This window comes from Corvus cornix, chromosome 4 (genome assembly GCF_000738735.6).
Source record: "Corvus cornix cornix isolate S_Up_H32 chromosome 4, ASM73873v5, whole genome shotgun sequence".
Lineage (NCBI taxonomy): Eukaryota > Metazoa > Chordata > Aves > Passeriformes > Corvidae > Corvus > Corvus cornix.
Genome location: NC_046334.1, coordinates 56,045,394 through 56,073,210, shown reverse-complemented (window position 1 = coordinate 56,073,210; position 27,817 = coordinate 56,045,394). Strand labels below are relative to the sequence as shown.

Sequence of the window (27,817 nt, the reverse complement as noted above, 5' to 3'; positions counted from 1 at the left end):
AAAACAGCCTTTCACCTTGTTTCTGGCTGAGTCACACCGCTCTTGTATGCTCTATAGTCTTTTTGTAGCAGATGCTTCTAAAAAATCGTGACAGTTCTATCTTTAAATCCTTTTTTCACAGCACTACTTGTAAAGCTGCTTCCACAAGTCTATTAAGGCCCTCAAAGGTGAGGCTGCCGCTTTTTATTTGCCTCAAACTCTCCTCTAGATTCCTAAGGCAGTTGAAATAGATTGCTTTTAGATAATACTGATGTCACTCCACTTTTTATCAGAATGTTCGAGTCATAAATTTCCCCCAAGTTCATTCAGCCACAAAACCTAATCACAAGTGCCCCTATCCAAAAGTAGCTAAGTCCGAGATAAAATCACTTCTGTTGAAAGGCTTGTCCACCAGGCACACCTGAGCCCTGTTATCCTCCTTGGCTGCAGCTGTAAAACACTGCTTGGCTTGGATGGGGATGGGATGTCTGTGTGTAAGTTATTTGTTAACATAACATGTTTTCCAGTAAAGTTGTTTCTCTTTAACTCACACCCAATTTCTGCCCTGTAGTTTATAGCTCAGTGCAGATGAACAATTTGGAATGAACTAAGTATAATTTATGTCAAGGAAATGGGGAAGAAGGATATAACAAGTACATTAGTTAATAGCATGGCTTAAATAGCTTTTAAACTATAGCTGAGAAACTTCTACTTAAACCACAAGCAATCCAACATAAAAAATCAATAGGAAATCAGAGTTACGAAGCAGTAAAATACATGGGCCATTTCCCAAAAGAGATAGGCTTTCTCACTAGGCTGAGAACCATGCTGTTCTCAAGTCTGCATCAGACTGTCATTAAAGAGAACATCAGAGAATGATAAACTCCGGAAAATAAAGAAAACAAACCCAAATCCTTAATTAAATAACTTAATCTCCTAAAAACTTGCATTTTCTCCAGCAACCTATAAAATCATCTGTCAGTTCTTATCACTTTCCTGATGTTCTGCCTTGCCCCGTGGTTCAAGCTGGTGCCTCTTCCATGATACAGGGCATGAATTGTACAGTACTGGTGTGCCACAACATGAACGGCCTCTCAGATTTTTCACCTGGATTCAAAACTGGTTTAAGCTAGCAGAAGACCGAGACCTTGGCCCCAGTTCTGTCCTGCAGCAAGGAATTCAATGCATCAGTTATGGCTTGTATAAAAACAAAACCAAAATTCCATGAGAAAATTCAATCCACAAGTCAATCTTTATTATAAAAAAAAAAAAAAAAAAAGAGAAGATGCACAAAGTAAAATCTGTCTTTTTTCAGTGGTTGATCTGTTTCCTTTCAATTCATAGATTTTCTTCTTGGCCTTGTACTGATCTAAAAATCACTGCAGTTAATACTGGTGGAAAAGTTAAACTCTCTAAAGGAGAAATTAGAATCACACAAGTCTGCACCATTCAGCACCTGGTCAAGTTTCTAGTATCTCTTAGTAATCCCTCATTTTAGAAGCACTGCTCAGATTCCCAGGGTAGCTTTCCACACAGCCAACCACTTTCACTAGACGTGGTTCTGCTGCATTTCTATAGGATCCTGTTTCAGGGATGAAACTTGTGTTGGTACTGTTTTTGCTGCCACTTGTCATGCTCCCTAAATTCACTTTGAAAAGAGAAATAGAGGCCAAGTCTCATTCCTTCAGGCTGCAAGAAATATCACCTCCTTTTCTGGGTTTGTATGATACAGATTTTCTTCCACTGAATTAAGCTCACCGTACTGTCACTTACTGTAAATGAGAAAGCAAAAAGAGCATTTTAAAGCACCCCAAGCATAAAATAAATGCTTGAATAATATTATCAATGTTGTTTCAAAAAAAAAAAAAAAAAAACCACCAGCAAACAAACAAACCCATGAGGGAAAATAATAATAACCTCAGGCAATGTCCACAGTGAATTCCAAAGTATAAATAGCTCAGTTGAAAGCAGAACAAAAGTTGGGATGGGTTATCATGCAGCTGAGCCAAAAATAAAGCTTCTTTGAAAATGCTTTAGAGAATCTCGTAATTCTTACAAATCTTAATGCCTTAATCTTTCCCTTTAACCTTTCTCCAGCCAGATAAAAGGAATTAAAATAAAGCTTCTGATTCTGAGGAACAGAATGTTTGGCATCTATTGTTGATAAAAAGAAGAATAATAAGCCTTTGAACATTTCTTGACCTCTCCCTTTGTATCAACCTAAAGAGAGCATTTTTGTAGGTATTACATAATTTCAGTTCTAAAGTAGAAAAATTCTCCAATAGAAATTTTCCTTTGGTCATTTTTCTGCAGTAATTGATGTAAAAAAACCCAAAGGTATTAAATAAAATACATCTTTGATTATTTTCATATTTATCTTGAATTTCAGTTGCTAAACAAGTCAAGTGCAAATTATCAAAAGACTAAAAAAGACTGAAAGAAAATGAAATTGTTTTCCCTTTATTAGGACCAACATCAATCTCAGAAGCCCAATCCTTTTCATGCTAATGAGATTGCAAAATGGCACAAAAGAAGTCAATTAAGAGGAGTTGTCCCTGTACCTTCTTTAGGCTTCTTTCTATTTCCCTCAAATAAAAGAAGTTTGTATTCAGTAGGTATGGAGTGAGCACCCTCCCAACCCAGTGTAGTTTATTCTGAATATTTGCTGATACCTTCAGAAGCAGAAAAAAAGTTCCTCTTTTCTTCTCTTTCATATGATATAACTAAAATTATTTGGGATATTTCGACTACCTTTCTTTTTCGTACCAGGGATGGTGTCTCACCTTAAAAAATAGAGTAGGTCTTTTGATTCATTAACCAGGCCTTCTTTTGTATTTATCCTTTCCTGAAACCAGATGGATGATTCTTAATAATATGCTGCCGAGATATACAGGACATTAATTATAAAGAATCTAATATCTCCATGTAATTTTATATTAGCCCATGAAATGCTCTGAAAAACACAACCTGATACGATGTCTGATTGATTCTTAAATTAGTCACTTCATGAGCAATGCAAGGTGGAATTTATTACCAAAATCAAAGAATGCTTAAACAACAGCGTCTCCTAAACATCTGTGTATTCATTCTTCATTCAAGAAATGCAAAATGACTCAACTTCAAAAAACTGATATTCCTGAAGGGGAATATTTCAGAAGGGACAATTCTTACTGCATTTTCAGAGTTGAAAAGACTCTCTTTTACCACACAGTCTTTCTGTCTTCAGAACTATCGTGTGCAAGATTTCCATAAAAACTCCATTTATCATCTTAGAGCTTTTGGTAAGAGATAAGCAGGTCATTTTCTGTGGGAGAGGATGATATTGGAGCCACAGAGGACACCACTTATTGACATCACTAAAGACACGGAGCTTGAAACAAATGACATAGAGAGCCTTTAAGATGGTGGGACCTTCTGTCAAAACTTGAGAGTTGTTTTAGGCCAAAAGGCCCTATCTGAACATTTCTCATTGCATTTTTAGTTTGCAGAATGAGTTTTTCCCAAGTGAATAACTTTCTGTATATATTTTGTATAGTACTACTTGCTGATTTCATGGCATTTTAAATGTGTGCTCTGTGGTGGTGCTGCTTTAAAAAGAAAAGCAGGGTAACTAAGTTATTAATCATAATTTGCATCCATTAATTTCTTTCCAAATTCGCTGACCAGATGAAAAATGTGCCAGAGCTTTCCTGAAGATGATAAATGAACTACAACTCAGTAAAAAAAGGTATGGAAAAAGCAGTGTGTATCTAATTCATTAAGGGATGCATTAACATCATGATACACCTTAGTATGAAGGAGAATTATTTTTAATTACCTTTTCTGAGTGTGGTTTACCCTGAATAGCTGCAGTTTTGGTACTCCTACCACCCACTCATTACAACTGCTCTAAAAGAGCTTCTAAGAACATTTTCTTCTCTTAGAGAGGCTGACTGCCATAGCTGGAAAAAAAAAATTATCCAGAATATTTTTCACCTGTAAATTATTATTTCATTCACCTGAAAGATTTTGTGGCTCTATATCAACATCAGTTATTTTTTCTCACAATACAGGAACAAACCCAAGTTATGCTATTTGGAGCTCTCGTATTTTAACTTGTATTTTGTACCAAACATCAGTTTTCCTAGCTGTTAAAAATGAAAAAAAAAAAAAAAGAATTCATTGAATGTTTTAGGTTGGAAGGGATCTTAAAAAGTCTCTAATTTCAACCCTCCCACCATCCACTAGATCAGCATGCTCAGAGCCCCACCCAACCTGGCCTAGAACACTTCTGGAGATGGGCCTTCCACAACTTCTCTGAGCAACCTGGGCCAGTGCCTTACCCCCTCCCTCATCATAAAAACAATCTCCCTTATTTCTCATTTAAACCTAGTCTCAGTTTAAAGCCATTCTCCCTTGTCCTATCAGTACATGCCCTTGTAAAAAGTCTTCCTCCAGCTTTCTTGTAGCCCCCTTTAGGTACTGGAAGGTTGCATCTTCATGCTCCCAACTCCCACTGCCTGTCTTCATAGCAGAGGTGCTCCAGCCCTCTGATCATCTTTGTGGCTCTCCTCTGGACTCCTTCCAACAGGTCCATGTTTTTTTTATGTTGGGGTTTCCCAGGGCTGAAGGCAGCACCCCAGGTGAGGGCTCATCAGAGGGAAGCAGAGGGGCAGAATCACCTCCCTTGACCTTCTGGCCACGCAGCTTTTGATGCAGCCAGGACGCGGTTGGGCTGCGAGCGCACATTACTGGGTCATGTTGAATTTCTTGTCAACCAACAATCCCAAGTCCTTTCCTCAGGGCTGCTCTCAATCCATTCTCCTTGCAGCCTGTTCTTTTGCTTGGGATTGCCCTGATCCAGCTGCAGGACACAATCACAAAACCATAGAATGGGTCAGGTTGGAAGGGACCACAGTGGGTCACATGGTCCAACCTCCCTGCTCATGCAGGGCCATCCTAGAGCACATTGCACAGGATTGTGTCCAGACACTTCTTGAATATCTCCAGTGAAGGAGACTCCACAGCCTCTCTGGGGAACCTTGCATTTGGCCTTCTTGAATTTCATGACATTTACATGGGCCCATCTCTCAAGCCTGTCCTGCTTCCTCAGGATGGCATCCCCTCCCTCCAGTATGACAACCACATCACACACTTGGTGTCATTGCCAATATCTTTGGGGTACCTTAAGCAGTTCTATCAATCTCGAACGATGCTTTCCCAGTAGTTTTGGATCAACCACCAGAACTAATATCTGGCTGTTTTCAGATCTCTACTCACAGCCACAAGCACAGTCACTACTAATGTCTCAGTAATGCTATTTATATGAAAAGAATGAGATTTCTTTGGACACTTGCTGCGGTGCCTCTCTTTCCAAATTTGTAGGGAGGTATCCAGTTTTAGAGATGACAGGAAAAAACCAGATTGCTCACACTCACTGAGCAAGTGGCAGCCTGGCAGATCTGCCACCGAGGCCAATCTCAGCAGCCATTGACAAGACTCTCTGCATACCTCCAGGAGACCCCACCCATAGGTGAATGGCATTTGTCTCTTTTAAGTTTTTCTGTCGTTTGAAGCAGCTTTCTTTCCTCTGCACTCCAGGGGGGAGCTAGATGCATGCAGTTCATTCTGAATAAGCGGTGAGAAGTTCACAGTTCCCAAAAATAGCATTGTGTACAGGCAGTAGCTGTGTCTCAGAAGCAGTGCAGCTCTGCTTACATGGCATAATGCCTGCTATAGTTAGCATTGCTTAGTTGGCTAATTAGCCGAGGGAAGGTCCTGCATGAGCACTTGCATATTTCCCACTGCAGAGTTAACTCAGCTATGATATCTCTGCATAATTCATCACTGCCCAGAAAAAGAGCTGGACTCCTGGTATGTCTGTATGGTGATGATCAAGCAGATAACTAACAAATATCTATATATCCATCTCTGTGGTTTGACCCACATTTCACTCCTAAGCTGATCGAATGAAAGAAGAAATTCTGTTCTTAGTTTACATGTCTCAGGGAAACATATATTCAGTGAATATTTTACCTTAAAAACATCAGAACACATACTTGCACATTAAAAAAATTTGCTCATTACAAGTCCATAAACTTTAATTGTCCCTTTTTAATATATTTTTATAGTTCCAAACCAACTATTTTATTTTAGATAAGCCATTACAGCAGAAGCTGCACAAAATTGAAAGAATATTTATATGATAAGAAAAAAATGTAAGTGGAACTATCGAACTTTTCCAAAGCATAGTGCTCTGATACTTCCAGCTTATGTAATTAATTCAAATATGACTGCTTTATTACATCCTTTTGACATTTAATTTACTAAAATAGGACATGATAATGATCCAAAAATATTACTTGGGGGAAATATCTCATTATCTTGCCTATGTAAGTGGGCATGTTTTTTCTCTGGCAATGACTGCTTTTTATGGAATAATTAGAAATATATGAATTTATGAACTCATACAGTATTTTGATAATCAGTATTTTACTTGGAAAAAATCTAGAAAATGACAGCATTTACTAAATTAATGAAAAGTAAATGTATAAAACTTCTAGCTGGAACTTGAAAATCTTCATAAAACTTGAAATTAAGATAACTCAAAATGATTAGAAAATTCACCCCGAGGATCCCATAGAGCATTGCTAGGTGTTTAGAAAAGCTGAGAGTCAATGTTTATGAAATGCAAAAGGTTCATTTCCTCACAGTTTTTTCCTTAGTGAAGTAATTTATTTCTGGCATAAAGAGGGGTTTAAATGTTATTTCTCAATTGGCAGATTTTTTACTCAATTTTCAGAAGCTCTGTTGTGCAGCAGGCAGAGGCAAGAACAAAGGCACCTGCACTTCTCCGAGAAAAGTTAAGAATATTCCTATAAGTGACATTAAGTAAAAAGAATAAATCATTTCCTGCACAATTCTCCAAGAGCCTAATGCAATGAAAGGCAGCTGACAATCAGACTTCTGCTCTGACAACAGACGCTACATTCTATAGTTAACTTCAAATTATTTTATGAGCTACTGAATCACACTGATGTATGTCCCTGTTCTGTTAAAATTCAGTAAGTTTTAAATTTTACTTCTAGTTCATCCTAAGGAAGATCAAACCTAAAAATTGCTCAAAAAATTTCATCTGTATCTTACCCGTAGAAACAGGACTATGGTACCCTGGTGGTTACTGTGACCAAAATTGTAACCACTCAGTTTGAGATGTCACGCAGAAGGTGACTCCTTCAGCAACGGCAGGACAGTCTATTGTGTGGGTGGACTGGTGGATCAAAGGACAAAGCCTTGCATCAATTTTATCTGCAGTTCCCAAATCTTCAGAATCTCCAATCCTAGTGCGAAGTAAACTGTATGTTATGCAATCACAAACTGACAGCCAGAGAAAGTACAACTGTAGGACAATTTTAACAGCCAGTATAGACACTGTGGAGAAGAAGCCAGATGTGCTTATACAAAAAAATGACCCAGAAATCAAGAATTTAATTGCTGTCTAAGAACCAACCTCTCACTGAATTGTAGTGCCTCACATAATTGTGAAGGAGTTTCATACAAGTTGAAATCACTTACATAATATACCAGCTCTACAAATCCATTAAGTTTATGATCATTTATTATGAGATATTTCATAAGCTCAATATTGTTATTATTATTTAAAAATTACAAGACTGAGATATAAAAGAGCTGCCATTTTAAAGATCTGATCAAAAATGGATAAATGGGCTTTATGATACTGAAAGAAGACAAGAAAATTCTCCTTTTTGCATTAGAACCTTGAGGACTTGTGAGAAGGCCATATTTTGGATATGTCTTCATTCATGGCCCTTTAGAGGAATGTTGCAGCTCTTGATCAATCAAGAACCCAGCAGAGTTTGCCCTGGCCTGAGGCATTGTCTTCCTTCACAAGTTTTCCTTTGGGGCTTTAAGGTATACCATTTTTATTCTGGGTTGGTGACTGAATGAAGCAACTTGTTATCCCAACCAAATAGCTTTTGTTGGCTTTATTTCAATCACAAGATCCAGAGGCTGATGTGAAAGAGCAGCAAATATTGTCCATCTCAACTTCTGCGTGGCTTTCAACACTATCACACCACTGTCATAGGTAAACTCAGGAAGTGTGGGTTGGAGGAGTGGACAGTGGGATTATTTGAAAACTGTCTGGACAGGAGATCCCAGAGTTGTATTCAGTTGCACGGGATCTAGTTGGAGGCCTATCACTAGTGGTGTCCCCCAAGATTCAATACTGGGCCCAGTACTGTTTCATTCATTCATCAGTGACTTGGATGAAGGTCCAGATGCCTCCTCAGCAAGTTCATGGATGAGATGAAGCTGGGAGGAGTGACCAACACCCCTGAGTGCTGTGCAGCCCTTCAGAAGTGATGCCTTAGGTTTTAACTTCCATATTTTTCAAATCCTGTACTGCCCAGTGGGTAACTCTGAAGTTTCTTGTAGCCTGTTAACTTCTGCTCTCTCATGCTGGGTAGACATAACAAAGCCTCTCTGGGCCTGCTCTCCAAGGACACTCAGACCATCCTAGGCCCAAAATGTGTAAACCAACATTTTAAGAGGGGGATGAGCTTGGGGAAATGACATCATTAACTGAAGCTTTAATTGGAGAATTAAGCCTGATATGCAAATGAAGCAAACCTATAAAAGTGTGAAGAACTCGTGACCAGCTGTCCATCTGGGGGTCCATCTTGGCAGTAGCCTCTGGCTCCCCAGGGGGTACCTTTGAAGGCCCTTCAAATAAATACCCACCTTTATTCCCTTACTCTTGTCTAGTCTCTGTTAGGTGGCCACCTCAGGAATCAGAAGGACCTGGGCAGAAAGGAACCATTTGAAATTCAACAAAAGCAAATGCAAGATCCTCCACCTGGGGAAGAATAACCCCATGCCACCAGCACAGAAAAGCAGTCCTGCAAAGAAGGACCTGGCAGCCCTGAGCCAGCGGTGCCCTTGTGGCCAAGAGGGCCAGTGGTACCCTGGGGTCCATCAGGGAGAACGCTGCCAGCAGGTTGAGGGAGGTGATCCTGCCCCTCTACTCAGCCCTGGTGAGGTGCACCTGGAGCACTGTGTCCAGTTCTGGGCTCCTCAGTACAAGAGGGACATGGAGCTCCTGGAACAGGTCCAGCAGAGGGCTGTGAGGATGATTAAGGGGCTGGAACACCTCTGTTAGGAGGACAGGCTGAGGGAGCCAGGCCAGCTCAGCCTCAAGGGGACGCAGCTGAGAAGGGACCTCATCAATGTCTGTCAGTATCTGAAGGGAGGGTGTCAGGAGGATGGAGCCAGGCTCTGCTCAGTGGTGCCAAGCAACAGGACAAGATTGTTCACTGCCGATACTGCTATCATACTTCTTGCCGTGTCTATACCAATATTGAAAGCTCATTGAATAAAACCTTTATGAGTGATTCAGATCTTTCCATAAATTTCTCCATTAATCCCATCAGGTAGGCTACATAATATCAAACTTGCTTTGCAATTCTTTCTTTCAAACTGCCATGTTTAATAAATTGTTGCCTACTATGGCATATGAGATTTTTGAGAACAACCTGAGGTTATACTGGTATCATTGACTGCAAAGTATTAATCTTAGTATTTACCCAATTTGTGGAATACAAATGTATCAATTGTGTATCAATTAAAATTACACTGCTTAGACAGTGTATAATGAGAAAAAAAAATCACATGTTCATATACTCAACTTTCATTGTGCCAACACATTATCTTTGTCCCATTAAAGAGCTTTATGCCATCTGTACCATCTGTGATACCAGCTGGTACATCGGTCCAAAAATATCTCTTCAATTATAGTATACTGATTAGTTTTTATATATATTCAATTGTAGCTTAACTGAATTATAAAAAGAAATTTATACTGGGGTTTTTTCCCATTTCTGTGATTTTATTTTGGTAAAAAAATTCTAAAACTTCCTGTTCTTTTCTTGAGATTTGGAGATTTTATAATCTGAATCACATAAAATGAAGTAAAGAAATAGTTAAAATGAGGTTATAAATTAAATAAGTTAGGTATTGACACCATGTTCAAAATGAGACACTAACCATTTCAAGCAAAAATGAAATATTATTTTGTTATAATTTATTATTTAAAAATCACAGAATCAACTAAAAAAAAAGAATACTTTTTCCCCAAAATGCTCCTTCTAAACAAATACAACATAGGTAATTTTACAAAGCTAACAGTTGGGTGATATTTTGTTTTCCTACATAAAGATTTAACTTATCTGAATAGGGGTATTTATATAAAGCAAATTGAATGAAATTCCTTTCACAGTGAGACTTGATGGCAAGATTCTCCTTCATTCCAGCAAGCCAAAATTTAGCATCATACAATTAACTGAAAAGAGTACATCCTTCTGTACCCCTCACCCTTTGTAACTTAGGGATTGATGCCTGTATCCATCACATTACCCCTGCTTTTAAGCTGAACTACAAGCAAGGATCTGAGTATTACGTCATGAATCCTTCCCACGCAGAAATTCTGGGGTATATATTAATTACATAGGAAGTATACATCAAAAGAACTATACTGTGATCATAAATCATAACAGCATTAGTTCAGCCCCTTTCTACATATGCATTATGGTGCAATTTTTAATGACATTATGATGTGTATTAGTGGGAACAGGAGTTTCTTTTGATAAGTTAATTTAATTCACAGATATTAGCTCTTTACCAAATTCAAAACTTCACACTTTCCTCATTTTGTGTCCCCAAAACTTACTTATCAAACATTATTGAAAATCTGAACTGAAAACAGACTTCTCTCTGATGTTCATCACTGCAGTGTCTGAGTGTTTCACAAACATTACTACATTTATATTCAAAATATCCTTGTGAGATGAGAGGTTATTATTATACCTACTTTATGCAGAACAGAGGCACAGTGAGATTAAGATCAAAGGTATTGACTAATTTGGGTACTTGGCAGAAAACTCACGGAAGCTCATTTTCACAATACTTAATACACAGCCTTTCATACATGTTCAAAGCCTAGTTAGTAATAGTGCACCTGCTAAATGTTCTGCAAGTCACACCCCAAGGATTCACTCATAAAACAAGAAACACATAGTGTCAATACCTAAAACTGGTCTTAACTGACTCCTTTCATGTCACATCAGGGGATGTTTAGGTTAGATATCAGGGTATTAGGAAAAGGTTTTCACCCAGAGGGTGTTTGGGCACGGGAGCAGGCTCCTCAGGGAAGGGGTCACAGCATGTAGGCTGACAGCATTCAAGTGTTTGAACAATGCCGTTGGGCACACAGTGTGATTCTTGGGGTGCCCTGCACAGGGTCAGGAGTTGGACTCGATGATCCTGATGGGTCCCTTCCAAATCAGCATATTCTATGATTCTATGACACAGGGGCTCTGTGGGAGAAGAAATCTGGTTTTCCAGCATAAATTAACCATATGGACCTCTTTTTTGTATCCTATTTTGTTCACTATTTTCTAAATTGCTCGTTCAACAACTATGGAATTGCATTTATTTTTTTACTAAAAAGTAGAAGGGTTTTGGTTTCAGACAAATTAGACAGCTAGGAAAGAGATAGATAGCTGCAGTAGGTTACTACGTCCCCATATAATTCAAAACTAGAAGGAGATGGAGTAACTTCTGTGTTTTCTCACAGCAGAGAATATTGAAATTCAGAAACACAAGAATGGATTTTATATTACTCTAGGGACATACTGTGATGATTCCCCTACTCCATCTAAGTTTGATTTTTCTCACTGGTCACTTTTCATCTCAGTTTCATCAGAAGTGGTACGAATGAAAGGACTTAGTTTAAGCAGTGAAACTATCACAGCTTGGAATGGGTAGCTCTTGTCAACTACAGTGTCTTCAGCTAAAAAATTTTACTGTCTCAACCAGCAAAGATAAACACAAACATGTGCAAAGATAAACACAGAGACATTTATAACAGCTCAGCTGATAGATGCTATAGTCAAAAGCTGTCATATTTTTATGGCTTTAAATAAATATATACATTAAGTATAAAAAGGAAGTCAGATGTAGTGATGCTAATTATATTCAGAGGAACTTGGTGAAGTGAGCTGACAGAGGTTTAACTAGGATGTATTCTTGCTGGCAGTCCTTCTTGCTGTTACATTCAAGACAACTCGAACCCATGCATATGCTTAGGCCAGCAGGAGGTGATGAAACCAGCTTCACCTTACTATTGCCCTAGACCTTGGGTTCTTGTCAGAAAAAGGTTTTCTCTACTGTCGAGGTTGATAAGCCCAAGCCTTTCAAGTATCTTGCTTTTACACTCACAAGACAAAAGATAACAAAATTAATTGATGTACTAGAAGATGGCTTTTAGTATTAGAGGTATTGAAATTTTTCAACTTCTTCACCTATTATAATTTTCCTTTTCCCACCCTGGATAACAAAGAAATCAGGTTGGCCTCAAACATGGAGGGTTGCAGAGAACAGTACAAAAAGCACACAGGTAGCTCAGTATTTTCTGCACCATTTTCTGTGACGTGTGAAGCCAAGTATGCCTTCTGCTTTCCTACACAGTATAGGCTTGCTGGCATTTGGCTGGGGTGATCTGGAAAATTCAGTTGCACTGTTGCCACGTATGACTAATATTGTCATTGAGCCCACTAAACATTTAGATGGCTTGGTGAAAAACTTCACCTCTGTGTTGACTTTTTATTAGTTTCTTGCACACAGAAAGTATGAGTAAGAAAGTTACAGAATAACTGAGAACGCATCTCCTTGCCAAGAAGATACTGCTACTGGGAGGAACAGCAGGGAGGTGCCAGCAGGACAGCGTTACTGCAGCAATAAAAAGCCCCACATCCTCCCACTTACCTCCTTTTGGGCTGAAAGCAGGGCAAATCTATCCTATCAGAACTGTTGTGTGCCAGAACTACCAAGACCACACTGCAGCCTCCCACAGAAACAAGCATTTAAATTAAAGGGGAAGTGGGGGAGGCATGGCGGGAGCAAACAAAGCAACATGTAATTTTGTCGTTTCCTACTGTTTTTCCCTCCTTTCTTCTGCCTGAACTTTTCACTTCTGAGATATGCTGGGTTTCCTTTTATTTTGATCTTTTGTGAAAAGTTATCCAGTCATAATGATCCAGCATGACAAAAACAAAACAAAACAAAACAAAAAACCCCTGAGTTTGCATGCTTCTTTTAAGAAGCTGCTTCTGTCAGCTACCTTGATCTCCAATAGAAGTGCTCCTTCCAGTCGCAGGATTTCTTCCAGGGACAGATGCTTGCAAATGCAGTTGTGTTATAGTGCACTAATACCCAGTAAACAAAATGCAGATATCGCCAACCACCACAACAAATTCTGTTCTTTATGAGCCATACCATTTATTATAAGACATTCAGAGCTCTCATTTAATCTGGAATAGTCTCAGTATATTTAGCAATTTAAATTGCTGGAATAATGCCCAGATGGAAAGTGGCAAGTGATTTAAAGATTGAGTCCATTTTCTAAGTATGCCATGAATATAAAAGTCCTTCCACTTAATCTAATATGCTTCTTTGGCCTATTAGCTTTGGATTGATAAAATGTTTTTAAATAAAAAATCAGCAGTTGGCAGACACAGTAAAAATCAAAGATACTGTGAGTACAGAGACTTAATAAGAATATATATTGGTTTCTTAAAGGGTATATTTAAGTTTCTAAAAGTAGTGAACCTCTACCATTTATTGTATTCCAAACCTTTGATTGCTAGAACTTGAGTTTTAGGTAATAGATTTTCAATATATTAGCAACACTTCTTTTTTTTTCTTTCTAAAAATGGGACACCGACCTGGGGAAGTAAAATTAGACATCAGATTCTGCAATGGAGAGGTCAGAACTTCATAGCTTGCCTTCATGTTTAGGGAATATAATTTCCATATTGTAGTGCAATGGATAATTTTTAAATATCTGCATCATATTGAAGAGGTAACTCCAATTTTGCTAGAGAAACAAGAATTAGAGAAACTATTATATTTCTGTTATAACTATTCCTTACATTCTTCAGCCCAGTTCAAGAAGATGGTAGGATTGTGTTTTAATAGTTTAAACTGATTGAATAATAAGGCGATCTACGGCAAGTAGGATTAATGATCTCAACAGAAAAATAAAATTTCATTATGTAGAGTCCAGAGTGACATTCCTGGAAAGGTTCCAGTCAGCTTGAACCAGTCATGCTTTTTATATGAAAAGAAAACACACATTTGTGATGATTAGTCAAAAACTAAATGGTTAATAAAAAGGGTCTGTTCATAGCTCTTAATTAGAGCTAATTTTAAATTGTGCACTCTTAGGACGCTTATGCAAACTGCTTCATGCTAATACTGGTCTGTAAGAAGAGAAAGAGACACAAAGAGCAAAAAAGCTCATGAGTTCAATGTGCTGCTGTGCAAATGCAGAGCTTTTAGGCAGCAATCTTCCATGAGTTAAGGCTTCATCTTCCAGCATCCTGGCCCTCCTGATAACGGCAATGCCGGAATTAGAATGGTGGCAATTGCAGGAGACCATAAAAATCCATTCTGACATGAAGGAAACAAACCTCCAAGAGAAAAGGAGAAACACTTTGTTGTGTAATGTTTATATATCCAGGGAAGCATAAAGCAAAAACTCCATTAAGTGATACACCCACACCATTGTGAGTCTTATTTCTTAGGGGTTAACTGTGGAGCACGTTTTATCCTTTGAATGTCAAACCCTAAGGAAATCTGATTTCCACAAAATATCATTCTCCTTACATTACAGGCACATTCACTCTAAGAAGAACTGACTTCATAATCTGCATTTTGCAACTTGCTATCTTTGTATTAAGCATCTTTAAAAACTTAGTTATGGATAATACTTACTTTTATAGGCACTAATAACTGTTTCAAGGGCTCCAAAGATGCATGTATGAATTCTCCCCAGACTGTAAACTAGTGGTTATTGCAGGAGTTCGGCCACTTTATTTTAAAATTTGGAAACGTTTAAAAACCTTGTAAGTACAGAGTAAAGCTGCAAGATTTTTTGTAATGACTGTGGCCTCTAACTATCAATTTTAAAACTTTAAGAAGAATTAAAAGCTTCATAAGATATATGTTCATGGGGTGTTTCTTATGAGAAATATAGGAGAGTGATTATTGAACTTTCTCAATCCAAAAATGATGCAACTTAATTTTATACATACAAAAGTGTGTGTCAGAGCCTCACATTTTCATTACCTATAGGCACTACTCCATTTAACAATTCTGTACACAAACACGCAGTAAAACCCCTCTTCAAAACATTAATCACTCTGGAATTATTCTAAATTGTGTTTTTTAAATGTTTTTCCAATTCCTATTTTACTGAACTGAAAGGCAGCAAGAATTCCTAAATAGTACACTTTCCTGTTAATTTGTGACATTAACTATTACTGCTGCCCTGAAGAGAGTATTAGAAGTCATACTGAGATTAGATCTCTCCATGCTACAAATTTAAAAGAAAATTCACCAGGGAGAGTCTCTTATTTTATTGCCATGATTTGTCTTTCAGAGTTAGCATTTGGCAAGAAGGGAAAAAAACTACAAGGTGCCCCTTTTTGCCAGGTAACTTAATACTCCTTTGTCTGAGATTGTAAGCACAGGCTTTAGTGTAAAGCAAAAGAAAAAATACTAAAAACAGGTTATTACCCCTCATCTTTTTTCCTTTTCTTAGCATTTTTAAAACAGTTTTCTCATACCTAGTAAATATATACAACTACATCTTTATTCTAATGTGAAGAATGATTTAGCTAAGAATAGAATCCTATATTGGTTTCAAGGAAAAAATCTGAAATAAAAAAAAATGTCCACTTAACAACAACACTTTTACATTTAAAGGGAGTATATTCCCATTTTCCATCCAGTTCAGTGAGTTGAAAGAATATGTATATACAATGGATTCAATATTTGTTCAGAAGGTAAAACTTCAACATAAAATGGATCATTTGCACTGAGAGCCAGAAGGTATGAGGCAACAGGAAACCTTGACTTAATAGAGCCAAATAAGAAAACAGTGCTAATTCACAGTTCATTGTAATTAAAGAAATACCCAAAGCAATATTGAGAAATGTTCATTAATTCTGAAAAAATATCATTCAAAGACACAAAGGGAATAAGCTTTTCACCCTGTAAGTTTTCCTGGGTCGAAGTTCTGGGTAGCAAACTTACTTAAGATTAACATGTACACCAAGAGCAGCAGCATCAAATCGTAAAACATTTCAATAAATATTTCAAATAGACAAAGTGGGCTCATCGTTGCTTGTTTTGAATCCTCAAGTAAATTTCTTTTTGTGGTTTTTACAAAATAAAGATTTCTGTATTGCCTAAAACCACTAAAGGTTCAATTTTTAAATGGATTTCCAAGTTTTTGTGTTCGGAGCATAAAATCTCAGATATGTTAATCTCGTCAGTCATTACTACATGCACTAATAGACTGCAAAGCCTCCTTTTTCAGCATTCAAGAAATATTGCATAGGGTTATGATCTAAGTATTTACATGTTGACCATCTAGAATGGAAAGGAGAAGCAGGTTCAGCAAGGGATAAAGTCCTTGGTCTCTCCACAACTTCTCTCTCCCTTCCTCAATTCCTCCTTCTTTTTCTGCCCTCTCCCTCCCCCTCCTCTTTTTTTCTCTTCAAGGCTTCCAGACTCAAAATTGCAAATCCATGTGAACTGCAGTTCTGTAGGCACATAGGACAAATATATCCTATCGCCCTCTCATGTAAATCTGCAATTTCAACAGAAACCAAACAATGCTCAAAGTATCTGTGAGAAAGCTGAGGGGAAAAAACCCACAAAAAATACAGGATGTAGTTTGAAGTGACATGAAGTAAAAAATGACACATCTGACAGGCCATAAAAATTCAATTACTGGACAAGTTAAGATCTGAACTGTGTATCAGCAATCCTGTAGAAGACTGTTAGTAAAGAGCAGCTGCTGGGACAAGGGAATGAAGTCAGGAGTATACGGTACTCCTGAGACTGAATATCCATTATTTATTGTTGTTTTCTGACACTTTTATTTCATATTTCATATTTATGACCATTTATTTCATATTTTTCCTGTAGGGAAGGTTGACTAGGACCAGGCAGATTTCAGGAACTATCACTCCATGCACAAGCAAACAAAAAAGATGCTTTTGCTTCTGTAATCAAGTTAGGAAAAAAATCTTGTTTCATGAGTCATGCTAGTTTCTAATTAAGGCAGTTGAGGGCTTCAATAGTGGAATGCAAACCCTGTATGTAATCCAGATGTCATCACTTTCAACCTTACATGTTGTCTTTGCCTCATCACTTCACTGCTTAATAGAAAAGCACACAGGAAGTAATGCTGAGAGACATTGAAAAAATATTTCAGTCCAAAGGATGCCTATCCTACATGAAAAAAGGTTTTTGTTAATTTTTAACAACTAGGAGGAAAAGTTTTTCATGGTCTTTGAGAGACCATGAGATGTGACTAGATTTCAAAGCAATGGTCAATTTATCTGCATAGGACAAGCAAAGGCAAATGAGTCACAGGAGACAAACTACTGCCCTGTTCACACAAAGTCCATGTTTAAAAATCTGACACTGACAATCTTCAGCAGGAATTTTTTGAGCTATCCAAGGTCTGAGACAGTATGAAGTACCCTAGGCAAAGAAGAATTTTAACTAGCTCTGAAATAACTTGGGCTATTTTTTCCTTACATACTTTGTCAAATGTACTATTTGACAGGGAAAAACACACACGATGATTGACAGCTTGGGATTATTCCTAAAGCACTCATATCTCAACTCATAAATATGTGATATGAGGAAATGCAAACAATATAAAAAAATAAGTAAACAGTTGATCATGTATAATATTTTTAGCAGTATGAAATGTAGAGTCAGCAGTACAATGCCTCCAAATTTATCGTCGTGAGAGATAATTTGTTGTCCTCTTGGTGTCTCTCATTTGCATTTTATTAAATCTGCAGTAAATGTATATTCATGGCATAGAATGATCATGAAAGACTCATAAGTGCCCAAGGCAGGCTGAGGAGGCTGCCACTTTAGTGACAGGATACTTCAGGGCTGCCCAGTTTTGAAAGTGAGCATTTGAAATTGGTAGTTTTTCAACACATCCTTTAAACTTGGGCTCAGAGTTCACTGCAGTATCAAGCTCTCACTGATGCATTCCTGGCACTGTCATAGTCTGTTCCTCTGGCCTCAGTTACAAGATACCTGCTCTCTGAAACTACTCTCTGATGGAATTAGTCAAATTACTGAGCCTTGAGCATTGATTAAAATACTGGGTTTAGTATGGAAATGTTTCCCATTGACAATCATGTTATTCCATTTACTTTTCTTTGAAATACAATAAAGTGTGCTTTTTTTTTTAATTCTCTTGATCATTCTTTTGAGGATGCAGTCGTGCATTGAATCCATGCTGTTCAAATACTGCATCAAAAGGGTTGAGTATAATTATCTTTCCAGTACTTATGGTATAACATACTTCTTATTCCTAGATTTTGAAACAGGAAGAGCAGGAAGACATTCTCAGTGTGAGGATATTCTAGAATTTTATCATAAGAGTGAAGATTTTCCGTTCTGAAAATAGTTAAATCATCCCAACATTGCAGTAAATCAAATATTTATTTTCCTGCTCCAACTTCAAAATGGAAATTGTCTCTGAAAGAATAATTAATTATGTGAAGCTAAAATATGTTGACAAATTCAGCTGCAAGATCATACAAATAAACTAAAACATGAATAATGAATTGTAGAGGAGAAACAGTAACTGTTTTAAAAGAAAGATCAAATATCCATTACTTCCCAGCATTTCCAGATGCAAAGTGTTACAAGGGCAATGAATTATGAAATAATCTGGTATTTAGAGTTATCATGATTTTTTAGAAATATGAACAAAAAAATTCAGTTGCTTTTTAAATACTAAACTGCAAGCCTTAACCGCCTAATGACTGTTTTTATACTTTACCAGTGTAAATTACCTTAAGATAACCAATGGGGAAGCTGATTTGTGTAAAAGAATATCTAAGTGGGAATGAGCCACCAGAATATGATTTCGAAACCCACTTTCATTCTTCCAACAGAAAACAGTAGGTATTGAACAAGTAGCTCTGTAACCACATGCTCTTAGTTCCTACAGCACTGTCATGAGTACTAGGAATGCTCTGTCATTGCAGTCCAACAAAATTTGGCCAGTGAGGTCACCTTGGACAACAGCGCAGTACTGACGAAAGTGCATCAGGATATCTGTCTTCTTGATCCTGATATATATTCAAAGCTTCTTGTAAAGGTATCCCTATGGTATTCACTTGGTTCTACATAAAGCAAAAATAATAGCTTTATTTTGAGTTAACTGTGTGTCAGATTCTGATTTTGTTCCTGTTGGAGTAGCCCAGAGTAACTTAATTGAGCCCAATTTTACAGTGATTCATCTGTCTGCTAATTCACTTTACCAAAATAAAACAAATCCTTAATTCTATCATCACATATTTACTGTTTTAAGACCCTTTTGGAGGTGTAAATTATTAGCCAGCTTTGAAGGTCCTGAAGAATCAGACCTATAAACTTGACTGCAATTTGCTTTAGATTCACCTCATTTCTAGAAAGGAGATTGCTTCAAGCTACTGAGATTGATGATAAATAATCCAATGAAAAGAACTCTAAAAATTCACATGAGCAAAAGGATGAGTGTTCTGAAAGAGTTACAGAAAGTCTGGTTTTGCCTCATTAGCTCCAGTAACAATACAAAAAAAAAAAAAAGTGCAGCAAATTATAGGTACAACCTGACACAGTAACAGGAAAACAAACATGTATTTAGAAAACCATAATATGCATGTGATTAAAGCAGCCATTTGTTGGAATTATTAACTTAAAGCTTTAAAATTGAGTATAGCTAAATGTTTGTGCTTAGATTAAAAGGCATATGAAGCACTTATTTCCCTGGACAATGCAGAGATCAGGGCAGTTTAAAACCACAGGTAGGTTGTATTTAACCAGAACATTATTTCTAAAAGACGGAACTAAGCTACTAGAGCATAGCCTTTAAAGTAAATGTGTAAATAAAGTAACATATCACACACTCAGGTTATGGTGACTTAGCTCTTCATGACAAAGCAATGTCATGCATTTTTTTTTTTCATTCTGTTTGACACAAATTGAATATACTGAGGACCTGGTTTTGGTTTTGTTTGGTTGTTTTTTTCTGTCATAAACTGTGTATAAGGGAATGAAAAATGCTGCCAAAATGCAAAATAATTGTTTCGGGCAGTTTTTTTTTTCTTCTGTTTCTACATAGTGCAAAGTAAAAATACAATGGTAAAAAGAGGAATCTCTGCTGAATAAAATTCTTAACTGTTTGTATGTTCCTGAGGGAAATAATGTGAAGCAGATAAACCATCGTTTCAGGATGGTTGCTGTTTAATTTATTATTCATAAAACAGCTCAGCTTTCAATGGTGAGATATTTCATAGCCAACTTTTAATTTAAAAAGAAGCATTTCTTTCAGTATTTATTAATAAATACAGTACATAACATCACTATGTATAAAAGTGACAGAATGTTACCTTTCTCCATTTCCTCAAAGACAAAGGGATTGATCATGTAATTTCCATGCAAATAAACTCTGACAACAATGATAGGAGGTTTTACTCATCAAAACAGAATTTTGGGTTTGGCCCTGATAAATTGATACACCTAATTGCTGGAGTTTTACATTTACCCATTTATCTTCTGACTGAAGTATTTTTTTTCTGCAGACCATGTATTTTTATGTGCTGCAAAATGAATACTCATGCAGTACAATTATTTTTATCACATTATGATAAAGCACCTCAATCAAAGCTGTACCATTTTTAATCTCTTTGCACAATAGTCTCAAGACAGCAGAGACTTTTTGTACCTGTAACTTGACTGATGTTAAATTCAGTAGTACCATTGTATGAAAAATTCAGAATTCTTGGAAGGACAACAATTTCTCCCACACTAAAATTTTCAATAGAAAAGGTACCTTTAGAGCTCAAACTTTTCCAGGCAAAAATTCGCTTTATCAAGCAGCAATTCCTAAGCATTTTCTTACAGCTTGCAGGCTTCTGAGGATACTGTTGCAAATCTTCATTCTCTTCATGTGTTTTCTTCTCAGGGGCTAACACTTCCATCCTAAACAAAAACTTAACCTTTAGTCTGCAGGATATATACACAACTTAAATCCAAAGACTATGGGTAAAGGAGATGGGGGGAGAAGAGAGAAGATGGACTAGGGATAAGGGGAAAAGATTTAGAATTTCATTAAGCATTATTCTCAGCTCATAGATTCCCAGAATTAATTAAGTGGAATTAGTGTATTAATATTCTTTTGGTTTTAATTATTTATCTGGAACATTAATGTATTTGTAAAATAAACAGATGGGGTAAAATCAGATTTTATCTACTTCTTTTTAAAACTCCAATTTTAACTTAAATGATATAAATTACATAATATCTCTAGATGGTAAATAAATATTTACCTCTTACCTTAGTCAGTTGTTTAGGTAAAGGAAATAATGTAATCCTCTATGCATGAACCTATTATCCTTCCTATCTTAGCTTACCTTGCATCAGTGTCATAGAGGAGAGCTGCATTCCCCTAGCTGTTACGGAAAGACAGCTGCTCTACCCAGAAAAGATGAATATTTGGGATTCTGTGCTGCCTTAATGCCACTGTCACTCAAATTCAGAAAAGCAGCTGAGCCACTTAAAGCCAGTTGTACGCTTGGGGACCATTTCTCTACACTACCTTCTCATTCACAGAGACAGACCAATACATTTCTAAATGACATTATTTTTCTTTGTAGACTGACACTTTGAAGAAGCCAGAGGCCATTAGCAACAACCAGCACCGACTAGGACCTAACCAAAGCTCTACTGAGTGCCTACAAGCCGAAGAAAAGGAACATACCCAGCGTTCCAGGGCTTTGGTGCTACTCCAAGGTCACACAAGACTCCTAAGCAGCATTCCTGTTTGCTTTTCAGCGAGCTCCAGCCGGAGATGCCGAGGAGATGACTGCTGCTGAGGACAGACCCACACTGCCAGCCACAGCAGCCCTTTGCCAAGCAGCCATAGACTGCACCAGGGGAGCCACGCTGATTACAAAGAGATGCTGTGCCCAGCCTGTGGCAGGACACCAAAGTGGCCCCTTTCTCACTCCCCTCTTTTTCCCCCTCACGCCGTGCTCTTACACAAGGTCTGCATCTAACAATATTCAACACAATTTCTAAAGGCAAAAGGTAGGAAAGACCCAAAGGAAAAAAACCCCACAAATTGACACAGTACACACCAGAGTTTGATAAACAAAGCTGCCTTTTCAATTGTAAACTTACTGCTTCCTAAAGAAAGCAAGCAGAATGGAATACAGCACCTCACTGCCTTCACTTCCATCAGGAGCTCCTACTGATTATGCAAAAATCAAAGGATGCAAAGGAACAAGTTTCCATTTTCTGCAATTGATTTTTTATAAGATACTGGATCTCAAAGTTTTTTTAAATAGTCAGCTTCCTTTTGAACCAAATTAATATTCATACCAATTACATACATTTGCAACTTTCATGTATGTGAAGTTTCCTGCAGACATTTGAACTACGGCTTAAGTATGTTGCTTTGTGCAAAATGTTACACACAAAACCCCACACCTGTCTGTAACAACTGGAGACATCTCAGGTCTATCCACACAGGCCAGGACACTAATTCCACCTCTGGAAACACCCTATTAATCAGCTGTAAGGAAAAAGCTGTCAGTAAACTCTGACCATAACAACAGAGAAGCATCATCCTTGACAACCGATTTTTAGGCTGCCAAAGTAAAGGGAAGTACTTCCATTCAGATTCACATCTAGGGACATATTTCAGGCCCACTGCTCTTTAGAACTGAACAACGCTTGAATTTGCACTCGGAATAATTCTTGCTGGTATAAGGTCCTTTGAGTCCTTAGCATGACACAGCACTCCAGACATGGCTGTATTTCCATCGCAAACCATTAGAAAGTAAACTGAATTTCAATACAATAACAGAGTTTCTGAAACTTCAGCAGAAAAACTTCTTCCAGTTTAAGCATATTTCACAGGTCTTTTATCCTATATCTTTTTAAAATGGCATTCTGAGAATAAATATTAATTTTAAATTGGTGTTTACTGTGCTAAGAAATACATCTTCATGAGACAATTTCAGTCTGGATTTCCAGATGACTACTGGAACAAAACTTTTATTTACAAGAACAAAACTCGAGTGTTAGCTATTACATAGAAATAATAGGTATTTTTAAAAGAGAATGCTCTCAACTATTCCTACATCCCAGTTTTGAATGAAACTAACGTACTCTAGAAATTAAGAGTTCGTGCCTTTGAACACTGGAGGTTCTCTTCTGACCAGTCTGTGCAAGGCGTCTGCAGAAAGCCACCCATCTTCTCTGGTGGAACATATCTATATTGTTCCTGTCCAGGGCAAGGAGAAAACCAATCCTATGCCCATGAGCACTGGAATATAGTGTCACGTAGTATAGCTTCAAACAGCTAAAACTTGAAAATGTTGTTAAAGTAATTCAAGTTCAAGTTTTCTGGATATAAACCTTCAGAGAAACTGCCTGCCCATGTAACAGTCAGCTATAAAATCCTTGATGTTCCCCCTCAAAGGCCAGCTCTCACAACATATTCTGTCACACTTCTCAGAGGGCCTCATCTCAGAGATTCATTAATCCATAGGGAGTGTGAATCCATAGGGAACCAGACACAGGAGCTGAGACAAGCCTCTGGGAGAATGATTCCCATGATGGGACAATAAACAGGAATGTGTACTGCCTAGACATGGAGCAACTGTTCACGTGCAATGGGAGAGGGTTATTGGATATGCTCCCACATTGGTATTTGAATAAAGTCTTCAGGAGGTACAAGAACACAGGAGTTTTGCCAGAGGTGGGATGCATAAAAGCACAAATTCAATAACACTGCTCAAGGGGGAATGGAGAAGTAGAAACCTTGCTGAAATCTTCAGGGTTTCATTCTATGCACCTGAAAACCATGTCTTATTTGCCATGATATGAAGAGATTCATTTGAGATAAATCTATAGAAGGAAGTATTTTTTCTAAAACTGGTTCAGAAGATGTCAAGATGTTCAGATTGCACTGTATGTTTCCTTACTTCAAACCTTAATCAAGTCCATAGAAATTTTCTTCTACAATAGAAGTATACATGAATCAGAAGTTCTTTGCAGTACTAATCATCATGCTGTAATTTTGTAGTGAGTTTAAAATAAGCTTAAGCTGTAGAACTCTAAATTTCAAGGTATCACTGATTTTTTTCAAACAAATGATGCTGTACTTCATTTAATCATAATAATGATTTATAAAAGGAACTAACATCACTCTTCTGAAGATATGTATTTGATTTACCTCCTTCTCCTCTTCAGATCGTGCACTCTGACTTTGAGAAAAGGAAATGGATTGACAGTGAATTCCACATTTACAAACCCAAGGACTGTAAAAAATATATCACACACAATGTTATAGAAAAACTGGTCATATTGTAAGTAACATGAGAAAAGCATGTGTGAAAAGTGTATCAATCCAGGCTGCACAGGATCCTTCCTTTCCCAAAATACATTGAGTCATTTAATAATTTAGGTGAAATGAAAAAGGAATTTAAAGAGCACTCTACAGAACCTGAGCAACTTCAGGATCTGGGAATGGGGAGATTTTACAACTGGGAGTGAGTAGTAAAACAGGTCAGAAAGAAAATAAACAGACCTATGCACCAGTGGGAGTACCAACAACAAGACAAATGTGGAACTACAATCTGCATAAAACATGAAATACCTCTGGTCTGAGCCCTTACATCTTACTGCAGCAGTAACCAAGACCCTGAAATCTTCCTGAGCATATGCACGTCAGGAAAGGCAAACTGTTTGCTGCAGTTGTAACAGTGCACAGAGACAGGGACTGCCTAAAAAAGCAGGTTTTCATTATTTCATATTATTGGATTTTATCTGTAATCAGTTACACCTAAAAGCAAGGCTGCTTTTTTGTATAAAATTTATTTCCTATTGATGGTTAAATAACTATTTTTATGAGTGATCTAAATCATACAAGCTAAAAACCCCAGAAAGTCACAAGCTGATGAATCATATAAGGGCTGTGTGATGCCACACAGCTACAGATATTTTGAGCAATACTTATTTGAACTACAAGGAAACGTCCTCTAGCTGTATGTACATGTCCACGGGTGCATGCAGGTTGTCTTAATATTGCTTGATCAGATTTGATCTTTGGAAAATGAAACTGAACTTTACATGGGTTCATGGAAAACTATATAATTCTTCCCTCAGTAATGAAATAGCAGCTGGAAAGGGCTATTCACTATTGAGGAATCACTATAGCGTGAGAAATACTTTAGGAATATTCCAGCTGAAATAGTCAAAACTGGCATCTATATGGGGTTGGGGGGAGAAATCTTTACAGAACTGTCTGGTTGCATTAGCTGTCTACTCTAGCACAAGTATTCCAAGAACTTTCACTGATGACTGTGTGTTCTTACAAGGACCTGGAAGAAAGAAATAATTTAACTTCGACAAAGCTAGATTAAACCAGTGATGTCTGCTGAAAACTTTGGGCCACTAGAGATTGCAGCTATAAGTTGTGAAATGAATACTGAAAAATAGGGCAAGCTTACAGAATCCAGCTCTGGATGAATGTGTGGGTGACTACTGACATATTAAGGAATATTACAATGAGATGCTTCAGAGGAAAAGCGGGGTTTGCTTTGATTTTGTTTTTCTCAGCAGAGCCACTTTTAAATAGTATTTCATGATACCTGATTGTGGTAGAAGAAGGAAAGGATTTGCGAGTGGAAAGGAAAATTTCATTCTCTTTCTGTAAAATGAAAAATGGAACAGAAAAAGATGGGAAGCAAAAATATATCAGCTATGTATTTATCCCCACTATATTGTGCTCTCTAAAGTTTTGCTGTTGCATTAACATGAACTTCATTTACATCTTTTTATCCTTTTCATCATTTGTTTGGCCATTTATAGGCAAAAAAAAAAAAAAAAAAAAAAAAAAAAAAAGGCTGAATGATTACCAGGCAGCAAAAGCTTCCTGTATGCTTCAACATTGACTAAAATTTTGGGTTCTACTTTTGCCAAGAGAAAACAGGTAAATTTCAATTTGTCTAGAATATAGTGAAGAGTTGAGCAGTGCGAGTCTCTCTGGAAAGTCTGTGGGAAGCATTTGAAAATACTCCACAAGTATAGGGGAAACTGCTCTTTGTTTTTTCCTCATCTCATAAAGGTCATCCTCCTTTATGTATAAAATGTCTATAGGTCTTGCTTGCTCATGCAAGCAATACACAATCTCTGTATAGTAAATGAGGAGAAAAGAAATAGGAATAGTGGGGCAGACTGCTCCAGAACTCTTTTGTTTTTTTAACTCTGAACACTTTGCTGGGACAACAGAGGTTAATAATTGATTTCAGGTTGCATTCAGGTTGCCTGGCTTAGAAGGAAAACATCTGTGTTCACACATGTTATCTCACAGTGCTGTGTGGGTCACAGGAACACCTTGTGATACCTGCAACAACTAACTGACTGCCTCAGGAACAACGAGCAACATAACCAAGAGCAAACATTTGTGGGTGGGAATTTCAGAGAGCTCCTTCGCTGTGCCAGAGGGATTTCATAATGAGCCCTCTTGGGGTTATAGGTATATTGGGATGAGCTCTCACTGGATGATTCAGTAGCCAAACTAAACGGAGAGAAAAGGTCTACCCCCATCAGATTACAGGGATAAGAGAGATGACAGTGACTGTGATATGAGTAGAAAGGATTTTAATGCTAATCCATTGTTAATGGTAATTAAAACATTCCTGCTTGCTATTAGCAGTTGTTTGGAGTGCATATATATACTTTCATTGGTTAAAGTGGCAGGGAGTTTTAGATTTTCAGTGGTAATAAATATTTCTCAGCAAATAGAAACAATGTATTTACTGGTGAAAAATTATAATTTTATAGCTGCCAAGAAGCTTTCTTGACAATATGTCAAAGACTGAATTCTTACAAGACTTTTTACAGGTCCAGAGTAACATTTCATTTTCCAAAATCGCAGGAGCAAATTGGATTAATGAGAGGGGATAAAAAGGGTATGCAAACCCTACGAAGTTTTTAGTTATTTCTAAAAGCTTTTTCGTAGGCAACATAGCAAATTTGAAGAATCACATGCCATTGCTACGAAAGGCAATGACCTTCAGAAAATATATTTTTAAAATCTATTCAGTAAAATCACATAGGTGAGAAGACTACCTGGGTTGGGTGTTCCAAAGCTGAAAAGGTCCATCCTCTGCCACTGAGACAGCCTCTGGCAGAGGGAGGTCAGAGAGATAACTCAAGTAAGGCAAATGTGCCAGGACTGATCCATTTTATTTGTGAGAATGGTATGTTCTGATACTTGAAAAGGGTAGCAATCTACCAGAAAGTGCCATCAATGTCACAGCTCATGAAGAATTAATGAGTCTATTGGACTGTTTAACTTCCTAAACAAAGATTTTTTTATCTCATAGTCACAGGATGAACAAACCCAAGACTCACATGACTCCATACAAATAGGTTTGTTTTTTTTTTTCCCCTACATCTGTATATCATCATGCTTCAACAAGAAGAACTCCTATTTTAAAAGCCTGAAAACTGAAACAGATGAGAATAAAGCTTTATGAGACTAATCGTGGTAGGTTTGTATACAAATTATGGTGTGGCCTAGTGTATAATTTATCAAAATTACTGATACATCAAATTTCTTCTTTAGAGCTAACAGAATGGGAAACTGGTCCCAAAAAAATGTATGAAACAA

At 37.3% G+C, this 27,817-nt stretch overlaps 1 protein-coding gene across 5 annotated transcripts in view; it reads right to left on the bottom strand.

The window, feature by feature from the left end:
- The window catches only part of KCNIP4 (potassium voltage-gated channel interacting protein 4), a 400,171-nt gene that overhangs the window by 337,038 nt on the left and 35,316 nt on the right, over positions 1 to 27,817 (bottom strand). Inside the window, exons 1-2 of one of the 5 annotated variants that reach the window (XM_039550708.1) lie at positions 21,890 to 21,995; positions 20,963 to 21,111 (exon numbers count right to left, since the gene is read on the bottom strand). The exons of 2 other annotated variants lie outside the window; for them this stretch is intronic. In XM_039550708.1, the coding sequence (XP_039406642.1) occupies positions 20,963 to 21,110 (148 nt within the window). In that variant the 5' untranslated portion in view covers position 21,111; positions 21,890 to 21,995. Of the gene's footprint in view, positions 1 to 20,962; positions 21,112 to 21,465; positions 21,482 to 21,542; positions 21,646 to 21,889; positions 21,996 to 27,817 lie in introns of those variants that run through there. 2 more of the 5 variants (XM_010401845.4, XM_039550709.1) reach the window with 2 other exon arrangements.